At 47.6% G+C, this 13,075-nt stretch overlaps 1 protein-coding gene across 1 annotated transcript in view; it reads right to left on the bottom strand.

The window, feature by feature from the left end:
* poc1b (POC1 centriolar protein B) overlaps positions 1–13,075 on the bottom strand; it is a gene marked incomplete at its 3' end in the record, with an annotated part of 91,917 nt that overhangs the window by 12,516 nt on the left and 66,326 nt on the right. The window contains exons 11-14 of the mRNA XM_080762228.1: positions 5,627–5,989; positions 5,381–5,461; positions 3,651–3,737; positions 843–1,025 (exon numbers count right to left, since the gene is read on the bottom strand). Coding sequence (XP_080618354.1) covers positions 843–1,025; positions 3,651–3,737; positions 5,381–5,461; positions 5,627–5,989 — 714 coding nt within the window. The remainder of the gene's footprint in view (positions 1–842; positions 1,026–3,650; positions 3,738–5,380; positions 5,462–5,626; positions 5,990–13,075) is intronic.

Here is a 13,075-nt window from a genome sequence, read left to right as displayed (position 1 = left end):
TGTAAGCAAGCAGATCACTTGGTCTACAAATGAACGAATCACATTTTGTGTACAAATGAATTAATCACATATTAGTTTTCCAACATTCACACTGTGTGTGTGTGTTTACAAACCAGGCCAGTGTGGACACCAAGAGGAAAAGAAAAAAAAGGTGTATGAATGATGGTACAGTGCAGTAGTACGGTACAGTGATCACGCACCTCCATGCAGTGCAATGCATTGTGGGTTACAGCAGGTGCCCGTTTTTATTTTTATTCTTTATTTATTTTATTTTATTTCCAGATAAAGTGTGTGTGTCTCACTCGGATCGCACTGCGACACAGATGCCTGCACGGTGCGGCGCTAGACAGTAGTCTACAGCAACCTTTGGCACTGGTGCCAACCTTGGCACAAAGCAGGGTGATCACTGGCACATTGGCATGAAAAGAAAAACAATTATCGGTAAATAAACAATTAAAAAAATGTAGTCAAATAAATTAATTCACTCATATTTGTATGTAAATTACATTCTGCACATCATTCTACATTCATTAAAACTGTGAACTCTGACTGGGGGATAGGAGGGAGATATAGGAGGCCTATGCTCTGAGTCTGATGATCATTATAACAATGTGAAAGAATAATTAAACAAGGGAAAAGGTTATATTCGTGCACAATCAAAACATGTTGGAATTGTGGTATGGTGTCATTAAAGTGACACACTGACTATCCAGAAACTAAAAACATGGCACTTTGTTTCTAAAAGGTACATAGGACATAGGGACACACGTGAAAAAGCATGAAATATTTTCCACAAACTTTTCATTTACAGGTGCATCTTTACTTGCTATAGCGTTACTTACATCCTCCACCCACCCACCAAACCCTGTGGATGTATTGGACCATTCCTCTGGGCCCGGGGCCTCCTCTTTCTCTCTCTCTCTCTCTCTCTGCGGGCTGCGCCACTTTATGTAACAGGGCCGGGAGGTGGTCTGGAAGCAGGACCGGGGAAGGATGTGGTGGAGGAGAGCAAACAGGAGCCAGCGCTGCAGCGCAGAACAGAACAGAACAGAACAGAACAGAACAGAACAGAACAGAACAGAGCAGAGCAGAACAGAGCAGAGCAGCCCTCTCTTTGTGTGGCTTCCTGTCGGGCCCGGGTCTGGCCACGTTCTCCCTCACCACATCTCCACCACCACCACTGGAAAAACACACACACGGGCCCACCGGACTCCATAGGCTGGGAGAGAGAGAGAGACATCCCAAAGTATGTCACACAGAGGAAATGCAGGGCTGGCAACACATACGGTACAGTCCAGTACGTGGTAAAACGCCAACTACGGGAGCGTTTATACAAATGTAACCGAATGGGCCCTTTGTGTCCATTTCCTTACGATTGAACCCAGAGTGTCCATGTTTGTACACTCTTGGGAGTTGTGGTCTTGGAGAGAGCGAGCCAAAACACCCCAAAGTCAATTTACAATTTAGGCATTTAGCAGACACTCTTAAGTCTTAATCCAGAGCGACTTACATTAAGCAAGAACAAAAAAGCATAGCATCACATGTAAAAAATGCATTTATCATGAAACATGCGTAAGCACATTTACGTTGCCAAAACGAGCAGAGGAAAAAAATAATAAATAGGCTATACACATATAAACATGCATGTTAAAGAGCAATATATCGTCCCATTTTTCAGGTTTTTGATTCTTTCCCCCCCCACGCATTAGTGCTATTGAACACCCTTCATGTCTGTACTGGTTAAACAAATATTGAACCAATGAAAAGTATTAAAAAGCGCTTCGGCCAAAACCTCCTAACTCAACTTGAGCTGGATGTTTGAATTATATATATTATATATAGACAAAGAGACATCTGTCATTATGGTTCACATTGGAAACACGCCTCTGGCTTTTATAGCTCACCTCATTCAATTTGGTGTGTTGTAACTAATTGTATTGCCTGTGCCTTTACAGTCAATAAAGAATGAATGAATTCAATCAATCAATCAATACTTTAGGTTTTATTCATATAAATAAGATAACTATGAAAAGACATCAGTGAAAGGAGTACAATTACATGTCATAACGCTGAGATAAACCAAAAACCTCTTCTATTTACTCTTAGGAACATTTAACTCAACCACTAAAGCGCAAGCGCGCGCGCGCACACACACACACACACACACACACACACACACACACACACACACACACACACACACACACACACACACACACACACACACACACACACACACACACACACACACACACACACACACACACACACACACACACACACACACACACACACACACACACACACACACACACACACACACACACAGGAATGTCCTATGATTGACTGCACAGCTGGATATTCTTAAGAAGTACAGAGAGAGACAAGTAGGAAACATGATTGGTGTCTCGTTCTCCCTCACACACACACACACACACACACCGTCTCTCACACACGCACACACACACACACCCCCCAAATCCTGATTAAGTCATTGACCCCTGAGAGAGACCACCAGGAAGAGGTCAGACCAGCACGCACGCACGCACGCACACGCACACGCACGCACGCACGCACACGCACACACGCGCACACACACACACACACACACACACACACACACACACACGCCCCCCCAAACATTCGGCAGAGACAGCAAATCTACAAGCTTGCGACGAGGCGTGAGCTTGTAGATCAGCCGTTTTTGGTGAAGAGATTTGGTTTAGATGGGGGAAAAAAAAACTGTCTCAAGTACAAAGTCAACTCAAGTTCAGTTCCCCAAGTGGTTCAAAACGGTTGTAAATAGGAGGAAAAGGCCCTTTTCGCCCCGGTGACCAAGACCGCTTGAGGTCGGTCGAACCGTTCATCCTTTTAACTATATTTCTGAACCACCTGTGTCTCCTCCGGTCGGCGAGCACATGATGTGTTTCTCCGTGGCCTGTTTTCCCACCACCTTTGGTTCTAGAACTGGTTCCGTTCTAGACTCTAGAAACCGTTGGTGCGTTCGTTCACGTTCCAGTTCCGAACAAAACCTTTATGGTCCTGAAACCAATTCATTTTCAGTGGAAACACTCTGAACTGGTTCAATATTAAGTGGGGAGGTGAGCGGGAAGCGACGCCCGAGTCTAATCAAGTGGTTGGTCCTCAACGGGAGGAGAGTCTGTTCCTTCCCTCTCCTCGTCAAGATGCTGGTCCATGTTCTCGTCGTCTGCTGCTCCTCCTCCTTCCCCCTCCTGGTCGTCCCCTGCTCCTCCTCCCTCCTCCTGGTCATCCCCTCCTCCTTCTTCCTCCTGGTCGTCCCCTGCTCCTCCTCCTTCCTCCTCCTGGTCCTCGCCTCCTCCTCCTTCTTCCCCCTCCTGGTCCTCCCCTCCTCCTCCTTCCCCCTCCTGGTCCTCCCCTGCTCCTCCTTCTTCCTCCTGGTCGTCCCCTCCTCCTCCTTCCCCCTCCTGGTCCTCCCCTCCTCCTCCTTCCTCCTCCTGGTCGTCCCCTGCTCCTCCTCCTTCGTCCCCTGCTCCTCCTTCCTCCTCCTGGTCCTCCCCTGCTCCTCCTCCTTCCTCCTGGTCGTCCCCTCCTCCTTCCTCCTCCTGGTCCTCCCCTGCTCCTCCTCCTTCCCCCTCCTGGTCGGACGCTCCTCCTCCTTGCCCCTGCACCTGCTGCAGGAGCTGCGCCTGGTGGAGGAGACACTCCTTCAGCTTGTCCTCCGTCAGCGTCAGGCGCTCCTCCAACAACGCCACCGTCTGTTGGAGAGTAGCGGCTGTGTAGAGTAACTTAAGTATATTTAACTCAAATATATCTAAATGGTGCATTTACTGTATATAGCGCCTTTATCCAAGGCATTTTACAGAGACTGCATTACATTCACACAGATGCTGGACGAAACCATGCAAGGCACCAAACAGCACATCGGGAGCAATTCGGGGTTCGGAGTCTTGCTCAAGGACGCTAACTCTGGGGGAGCCCGGGTTGGAACTGGGAACCAAGCAGGGTTCCATCTGGTCACTCTACCCCTGAACCACTGCCGCCCCCCTTTTGTGCTATAAGGACATCTCCACAGGTCTTTTCTAATAAAACCGCAGGATGCTAAGGACGTGTATAGACGTCTCTTTAGGTCCTTTTAAATGATATAAAACGCAATCACTGTAATCCATTATTATAATTTTTTTGCTTGGCCATGCCTTCTTCAGCGATCCTGGACATGTTTTGCGCATCCGCACATAATTTACCTCCTTAATTGTTTACGGGCCGACAGAACCGTCTATATCAGGGGTGCCCACACTTTTTTGACTTGAGGTCTACTTTTAAAATTGCCAGCTCAAGGTGATCTACCAACCAAAGAAATATTATCCCATTACTTAAAATACTCAAAATAAATAACATCTATATATTCTCTCTGAACGTCGTTGTCCATGGTTCTGATCAGGACGGCGGTGTTCTGTCCTCATTCCCGACATAACCAAGCATCTCGTTTGGAATATATACGCTTCTAAAGAGAGATGAGGTGTGACAGCGCGAGGTAGTAATGGGAGATTATGCTTTTCAGAGTAAAATCTGCCCATCTGCTTTGGCACTCTAGCGCCTTTATGAAGAATTCCCCTGCATAAGAAGTGTTACTAGTATTGTGTAGTAGATAACAGCAGCACCATTTACACCATATGGCCAAAGTAATGAAGTCTGTGTGTTTGACTGGACTGTTGAACTACTACAATAGAGACCAGCGGATGGCGGATTTGGGTCAATTCAATATATTGAATTGGGTCAATTCAATATATTATAAATTAATATCGGATAAACCGCGGGTGAAATAATGCGGGAAATAAATGAATGTCATCTATCTACTGTATAAGTGTATATGCTCATTATAGCTTTTAAAACACACAAAATCTCGGCGTGCGTGCATTAGTAGTATTTTAATTACATAATTTTCCGTGATCTGGTACAAATTAGCCGCCTATGAAGTCGTGTCCTGTTGCACAACAACAACAACACAGTGCTAACAGGCAAGCTAGTGAGTCTGAGAGAAGCTTAAAACGAAGTAAAACAGAAGGGAGGAATATACGCTTGGCGTGGGACTGTGATTCAGTTCTTTACCCTGCCGATGACCTGCTGTATGAAAATACCTTGCAATGTGAGAACGTGCAGGACGGCGTGTTACCATGGAAACGGATAAATACAACCACTACGTAACACTGGTGAACTGTCCAGAGAGTGGTGAGTGACATTGTTTGTACAAGTAGTATAAATAATAGCCGATCTACAAGTCGCTGCGACGCGTTGTGAGCTTGTAGATTGACAATACTTTATACTAAATCCGACCGCAATTTATTCATTAATCCAATTTATTAATCTGCACCACCACCGCCGTTCCGTTCCCGGCACTGACCTGAGTGAGGATGTCCAGCTGCGTGACGATCTGCTGCAGGGTGGACTCCAGCGTGGTGGTGGGGTGAGGAGCAGAGAGGACCTCCTCAGGGTGAGGCGTTTGTCCTCTCAGCTCCTCCTCCTCCTCGTCCACCTCTCTGTCCTCCTTCTCCTCCTCTTCGTCGTCCTCCTCCTCCAACTCCCTCCCTCCTCTTCCAGCAGTGTGACAGGAGGCGGGGGTCGCGGGGGTAACAGCGGCAGCCAGTACGGTATACTGGCTGCTGCTGTCACTGTCACTGTCGCCGTCCTCCTCCTCGCTCCAGGGTTTGGGGTCGTGGCGGTGGTGCTCGCCGGCCCGGTGACCCGGTTCTGCCATGCTGCTGCTGCTCCTGTGGTGACCCATGAGTTCCGCCATGATGCTGCTGATGCTGCAGCTGTGGTGACCCGGTTCCGCCATTCTGCTGCTCCTGTGGTGACCCGGTTCTGCCATGGTGCTGCTGCTGTGGTGACCCGGTTCTGCCATGGTGCTGCTGCTCCTGTGGTGACCCGGTTCCGCCATGGTGCTGCTGCTGTGGTGACCACGGGGGAATGCTACTGGTGGTGACCGCCGGTGTCCCACACCGTTTAGAGACTGCAGATGAAAAGAAAAATAACAGGAAATGTTTGAACTAAACAGACATACATAAAAAATAGGGACATACGTAGAGAAGATGAGACATAGAGAGACACACACACACGGCCACGCTGCTCAACAGTGCCACTTTAAGTCACCCAGCGGTATTGCAGCTGTGCGTACTCAAACAGACATACTTGGAGACATACATACGTAGAGATATACACATTAGGGACACACATAGCCGTTCATTGGAGCGGTTAGGCAGTAGGCGGATATCCAACCTGTGTGTTGTGAACACTTACGACCAGTGGTGGAAGAATTACTTTTAATTTAAGTAATACCACAGCAATACCACAAAGTAAAAGTCCTGTATACAAAAATTATAAAAAAGTACAACACTAATGGAATCAATATATAATGTACATAGATTACAAAAAAAGGATTTTACCATTTGACTATGTTTTATAGTTTTACATAGTTGTTTGTATTAGTATAAATGTGTCTACTGACACTCACTCTTTTGTGATTGTCACAATTTGTATGTACCTTGTCTTGAATGTCTGTCAGAAAAAGATATAAGGAAAACATTTTGAGAACATCCCATTTCAGGGTTTTCAAAATGTGTCAAAATCTGAAGTAAATAGTACAGTAAGTCGCGTGGCAGTAGTTCTACTGTAAGTAAATGTACCTACAACTGTACACAAGTATTACAGTACGCGTTGAGTACATGCACAGTTCATTTCCATCAAAGGTCACGCCCGTAGGATTCGTTCCCTCAAGTGAACACTCGTGACTAGGAGGCCCATCAGCCTGACAGCTCCTCCATCAAACACGTCGCCTTTCCCAACGCATTGAAGTCAGAGCTCTATTGTGGTCCACGGTCAGCCCTGCTTGATAACGGAGCACGTCGGACAGAACAGCCAGCCTCTGGACCAGAGAACCACGCCTGGCACGGAGGAAGGAAACCAATAAAAGCAGGAGTATTACTTGGCTCGGGGCTAAAGCACAATATAATGATATATAGCTGAAAACAGTGTTAGCCGACATCCTTCCTGCTGTCTTAATGTTTGTGTTTTATTATTGTTATGAAGTAGTTATGGCCAGGGAGACTAGGCCGGGAGTAATAGGGCAGTGACACACTGCGAATGAATGAGTTTCCCTGGTTGGACGTAGCGCGTGGAAGGAACGCGTTATTCCAACCAGTTCCTTTACCCTCCATCAGGCGCCCCCTGCTGGCCAGGGGGAGGCAGCTCTCCATGGTTTTGACTAAAAAGGACAATGTTTGTTCGGTCTTCATTTCTGACTTCAGCATGCATCCCGTTTGCAACATAAAGGCTTCTAGAGAGACTTTACGGAACGGAAGATTATGCCTCTTTTGGGGGGAAACCAAAGGTACCTTACAGAGTCAAATCTAGCGTCTTTATTTTGAAAGATGCTGGCGGCACCGGTTGTTAAATCTGTATAATTTTGCCAATTCCGAATTAATCACCCTACCCTCTCTAGTAATAAAAGGCATATTATGAATCTTTGTCCTGTGCTATATTACCAGTGATTTCCCCTCAGGCCTCTACGTCGACCACTGGAGTTTTGTTGTACAAATAACAAAAAAAGAAAATTGGTTAGGAAAATGCCCCCTCTTTGTTTCTGTTTCTTTGTTTACTTTACAAATGGAAACCAGACCTGAACAACATAAAAACAGAGACGATAAGTAGAAGCACGTCCATTAATCTGGACACAGTAAACCCCAAAACCCCGTAGTCACAGTGGGGCCGTTATTACAGACAGATGGGCACGCAGGACACAAACATCCAGACAAAAAAAAAAAAAAAAAAAAGAGACAGGAAATTATCTTTGCCGCTGCAGGCAAGTATGACAACAACACATGCTGAAAGACAGCAATAACAGTTTCACATGACAACAGGAAAACAGTCGGAACTCAAGCAAATCCACGTGAATTTGTCAGGCCTCGGATTGTGTATACAGGCTAAAAAGAAAAGCATGGAGCCGGGTTTCCTTTGAAGAGCGGCTTGGGGGAGCCTCTTCGGATCTGGCTGTGTTACATAACGGATCATTTTAACAGACAGGCTTTTCCTCCAACCGTGGTTGGAAAAAGTACTGCTAGATCTACTCGAGTACAAAAAGTACAAAAGTATTGACATCAAAATGTACTTAAAGTATCAAAAGTATAGAAAGTATTATTATTATTATTATTATTTAATTAATAATAAACATTAATTATGTCCCATTTCATGATTCTTATATCAAATCCATCAGTGACTAAAGGTTTCAAATAATTGTAGTGGAGCAGAAGTGCAATATTTGCCCCTTAGATGAAGTGGAGCAGAATAATCTTTTGGTGTTTTAAGCATTATGTTATACTCTAGCTATTGTATGTTTTACGCAAACGTAAAAAACAAAAAAAGAATCCCGGTCTGGTCAGTGTGCACGGAACGAGCGACAATTTCACGGGACCGCACCCGCGTAAATGCACTTGCGTTGTCGCCACTCGACTTCTCCGCACGACTGTACATAAATAACTAGTACAGTCAGTCCATGGTAATGAAACTAGTACAGTCAGTCCATGGTAAATAAACTAGTACAGTCAGTCCATGGTAATGAAACTAGTACAGTCAGTCCATGGTAATTAAACATTGAGTGTACAGATGTCAACAGAATTCTTGGACTCTGACTGTCCAAAGAAGGTTATGACACACCGACAGTATGACAAAGGTCATCCTCTCCCCCTCCCTCCCTCTCCCTCCGTCCCCCCCTCCCTCCCTCTCTCTCCCCCCGTCCATATCCCTCTCCCACATAAAACAACAACAATGCCTGATGTATGCAACATCTGTTTGTGAGGTCACACATGCACATGGAGCCCCACACACACACACACACACACCCCAATACAACACATCTCAATTCCCAAACCAGCTGTACTGGGATCAGCGTCTGGACGGATGGAACAACCTCCCCACAAAACAACCAGCTGTACTGGGATCAGCGTCTGGATGGATGGAACAACCTCCCCACAAAACAAAACAAAACATAGCCAAGCATGGAGGGCTTTGTGCCAGAAGAGCATCAATGAATGTGTATACAGTATGAATGCATTATATCCACACGTGCCTTACCGTGTGTGTGTGTGTGTGTGTGTGTGTGTGTGTGTGTGTGTCTCGTGTGTGTGTGTGTGTGTGTCGTGTGTCGTGTGTGTGTCTATTATGAGTATGTATTAATGCAAGTTAGTATGGTGTGTGTGTGTGTGTGTGTGTGCGTGTGTGTTGTGAAAGAAAGAAAGAGAGAGAGAGAGAGAGAGGGGGGGGGGGAGAGAGAGAGAGAGAGAGAGAGAGAGAGGGGGGGGGGAGAGAGAGAGGGGGGGGGGTCACACATTCCTGGTGTAATGCACTGAGCAGTGGATTGTGCCTTGCTGCTTCCTGTGTACTGTCCTTACTTCAAAGAGACCTCAAAGAGGAGAGGAGGAGGAGGGATGGAGAGAGAAGGGGGGCGAAACGGATGAGGTGAAGTGGATGAGTGTGTGTGCGAGAGTGTGTGTGTGTGTGTGTGTGTGTGTGTGTGTGTGTGTGTGTACGAGAGAAAATGTGCTCGTATGCACGAGAGGCATTGACAAAATTGTGCGTGGGTGGTTATATGTGTGTGTGTGTGTGTGTGTGTGTGTGAGTGAGTGAGTGAGAGAAAGTGTGCTTGTGAGCATGTGCGTCTTTGAGAAATGGAGCATCTGTGTGTGTGTTCTTTTTCCTGCCTTGAGATGAACAAAGCTGTCAGTGTGTGAATGCAGAGTCCAGATTGAAATGGGTCTCTCTCTCTCTCTCCGTCTACTTATCCCCCCCACCTCACACACACATCTGGCCCACATCTGTTCTGTTCATTTAAGTCGAGCAGACCCTTACCATATCTCTCTCTCTCTCTCTCTCTCTCTCTCTCTCTCCCCCCCGTCCCTGTTTTTGTCTAGCAGGAAGTTTGTGTGCAATCAGACATAAGAGGCGGGATCCTTAAGCTGTCAATCACCCCCAACCGCCCTGACACACACACACACACACACACACACACACACACACACACACACACACACACACACACACACACACACACACACACACACACACACACACACACACACACACACACACACACACACACACACACACACACACACACACACACACACACACACGTAAACAATTGGGCGCAGATACATTACAACACGTGCATGCATATACACATTCACACAGAATCATGCACTCAGCACCCTATATAGCATGTGCACACACACACACACACTGAGGGTCCCTTTGTGTTGAGATCACAGTCCTCTGCCGTGCCATGTGGAACGTGGGGTTGTGGGGTTGGGGGGGGGGGGGGCTCTCTTCACGGCTCACTGCCACATCAACCAGGGTTAGCGGCGGGCTAGCAGGATCAGCAGCGGTGGCACGCCGCCAGCCCCCCCCCCCCAACCCCCCCCTGCTCGCTCCTGTGTCCGGTGGGAGAGGAGTGGGCGTCCGGAGGAGAGAGCAGGAGTTGGCACGGGGGCAGAGGAAGTTAGCTAAACGTGCTAATGCGAGAGAGAGAGAGGGCAGCAGGGGCCAGTGTGGGGGCGGGGCTGCGGTGCCCCCTAACCCCCCCCCCCCACACACACACACACACACACACACACACACACACGGTGCACGTGAAGAGTGAACGTGGAGCCGGGCACGCCATAAAGCGAGCTGCACACGTACGTATAGGTCAGCGGAGCACGGTGCGCGAGACGCCATTGCAAGGGACAATTAAGGAAAAGGCGGGTGGGCGTGTGGGTGGTGGTGGTGGTGCGCACGTACACAGACACACACACAGAGACACGGCGGGGGCACATCCAGTATACGATGTGTGTGTGTGCACCACGTGTACTGAACACAAACAAAGCGAGAGAGAGAGAGAGAGAGACGCAGAGAAAAAGCATTGCATATACACGTGCTGCCACATCCCACACAGTGCACACAGACAGAGAGAGATAGCAACAATCATCCCTGCCAGTGTAAATGCTGCATTTATATAGCGCCTTTATCCTTAAGGTGCTTTACATAGTGCATTACATTCACCCATTCACACACACATTCATACACCGATGGCAGCGGAAGCCATGCAAGGTATACCAACCAGCACATCGGGAGCAGTTTGGGGTTCAGTGTCTTGCTCAAGGACACTTCGACATGTGGACAGGAGGAGCCGGGATTCGAGCCGCCGACCCATGGATCATTGGACGACCTGCTCGACCTCCTGAGCCACAGTCGCCCCAGGCAGGCAGTGCTGTGTCCTGCCTCTGAAGTGGGCACAGGTGCGCTCTTGACTGGGTGTTGTGCTTACACAGACCTGGAGCCGTTGTTTCTGCTAAACTCTGAATCACTGATCATCTTCCCACACATGGCCCTCTGTTCCAAACACACAGATCACATGCACACACACACACACACACACACACACACACACACACACACACACACAGGTAGTGTATGTGCACACATACAGAAATACAAGCCGTGTGCACTGTGCACACTTTATATGCACAGAAACATGAGTGCACAAATAACCGTTGCCCAAGCACACGCACACATGTACTCACACAAGCATGCACGCACATTACGTACAAAGTACTACAAACACTCGATGGTCTGAAAAAGCTGCAATATACAACATGCACACTCTCCAAATGTGAATATGTATATGAGCTCTTTGGGACTGAGTGGGTCATCATAACAATGGTCCATCCAGGATTCTATTGGGTCAGTTGTTATGGGGTGAAGCCACAGAAACTAGCTGTTACAACATGGTGAAGCCCATCCAGGGTCAGGTGTTATGGGGTGAAGCCACAGAAACTAGCCGTTACAACATGGTGAAGCCCATCCAGGGTCAGTAGTTATGTGGTGAAGCCACAGAAACTAGCTGTTACAACATGGTGAAGCCCATCCAGGGTCAGTTGTTATGGGGTGAAGCCACAGAAACTAGCTGTTACAACATGGTGAAGCCCATCCAGGGTCAGTTGTTATGGGGTGAAGCCACAGAAACTAGCTGTTACAACATGGTGAAGCCCATCCAGGGTCAGTTGTTATGGGGTGAAGCCACAGAAACTAGCTGTTACAACATGGTGAAGCCCATCCAGGGTCAGTTGTTATGGGGTGAAGCCACAGAAACTAGCTGTTACAACTTGGTGAAGCCCATCCAGAGCTTCGTAAGGGTGATTTACACTTGGCCATATTATACAGTATATTATTATCACAAATCATCACATTGCAAGCTTGTAAAATCTACTATTTTTAGCCATGTATTTTTTTTATTAAATATAATATATTTTTTATCCCACGATTTTGTAACCCATTTTTCACCCCTGTGTCAATCATCTAATGTGATCCTGGGCTCTATACACACCCTCCGCCAACCTGGGGGAGAGCAACGGACTTGAACTCATGCTTCCTTCATGCCTGAGCCATGTCTTTAAACAGGGTTCAAGACTCAAAGACGCCATGAAGCTTCGTATAACGGGAACGTGTGAAAACAAAACGCATGAAGAGGAAGGAAACATTTATGGGAGCTTCTTCTTTTTTTCTCTTCCTTTTTTCCGTTCATCCAGCAACACTCTGTCGTTCTCTTTTATCTCTGTCCATGTCGTGCTCGCTCGGCCGCCCGCCGCCGATAGAGGATGTGGACGGCCGCACATGAAAAGGCTGACCACTGAAGGAAAGAAAGAAGGGAAAGCCACGTCCGGACTTCATATCAAATTAGAACATCCTGGATAAGTACAGTCGACCACTTCCTCCTCTGCGGTAACCATCAGCCAAACAGCTGCGCCTGTCGCCCCCCCCCATCCATCCATCCCCCCCCCCCCCCCCCCCCCCCTCCATCCCCCCCACAACCCCCCCCCCCACCGCCCTGTCAATGGCCTATGACCTTTGTAGAGGAAGTCAGGTGATATAGAGCCTCCGTGTCCTCGCCCCAGTTGAAGGTGTACTGTTACATTCGCCTCATGTCATTTTTGTCACACACCCATGAAATGTCTCGCTCTGCTGGTACGGTGCACACGCACGCACGCACGCAAGCACACACACACAC

This window comes from Protomyctophum bolini (assembly GCF_963924005.1).
Source record: "Protomyctophum bolini genome assembly, chromosome: 4".
NCBI lineage: Eukaryota > Metazoa > Chordata > Actinopteri > Myctophiformes > Myctophidae > Protomyctophum > Protomyctophum bolini.
Note: the sequence above shows the minus strand (reverse complement) of the source record. Positions and strands in the feature narration are given on the sequence as shown.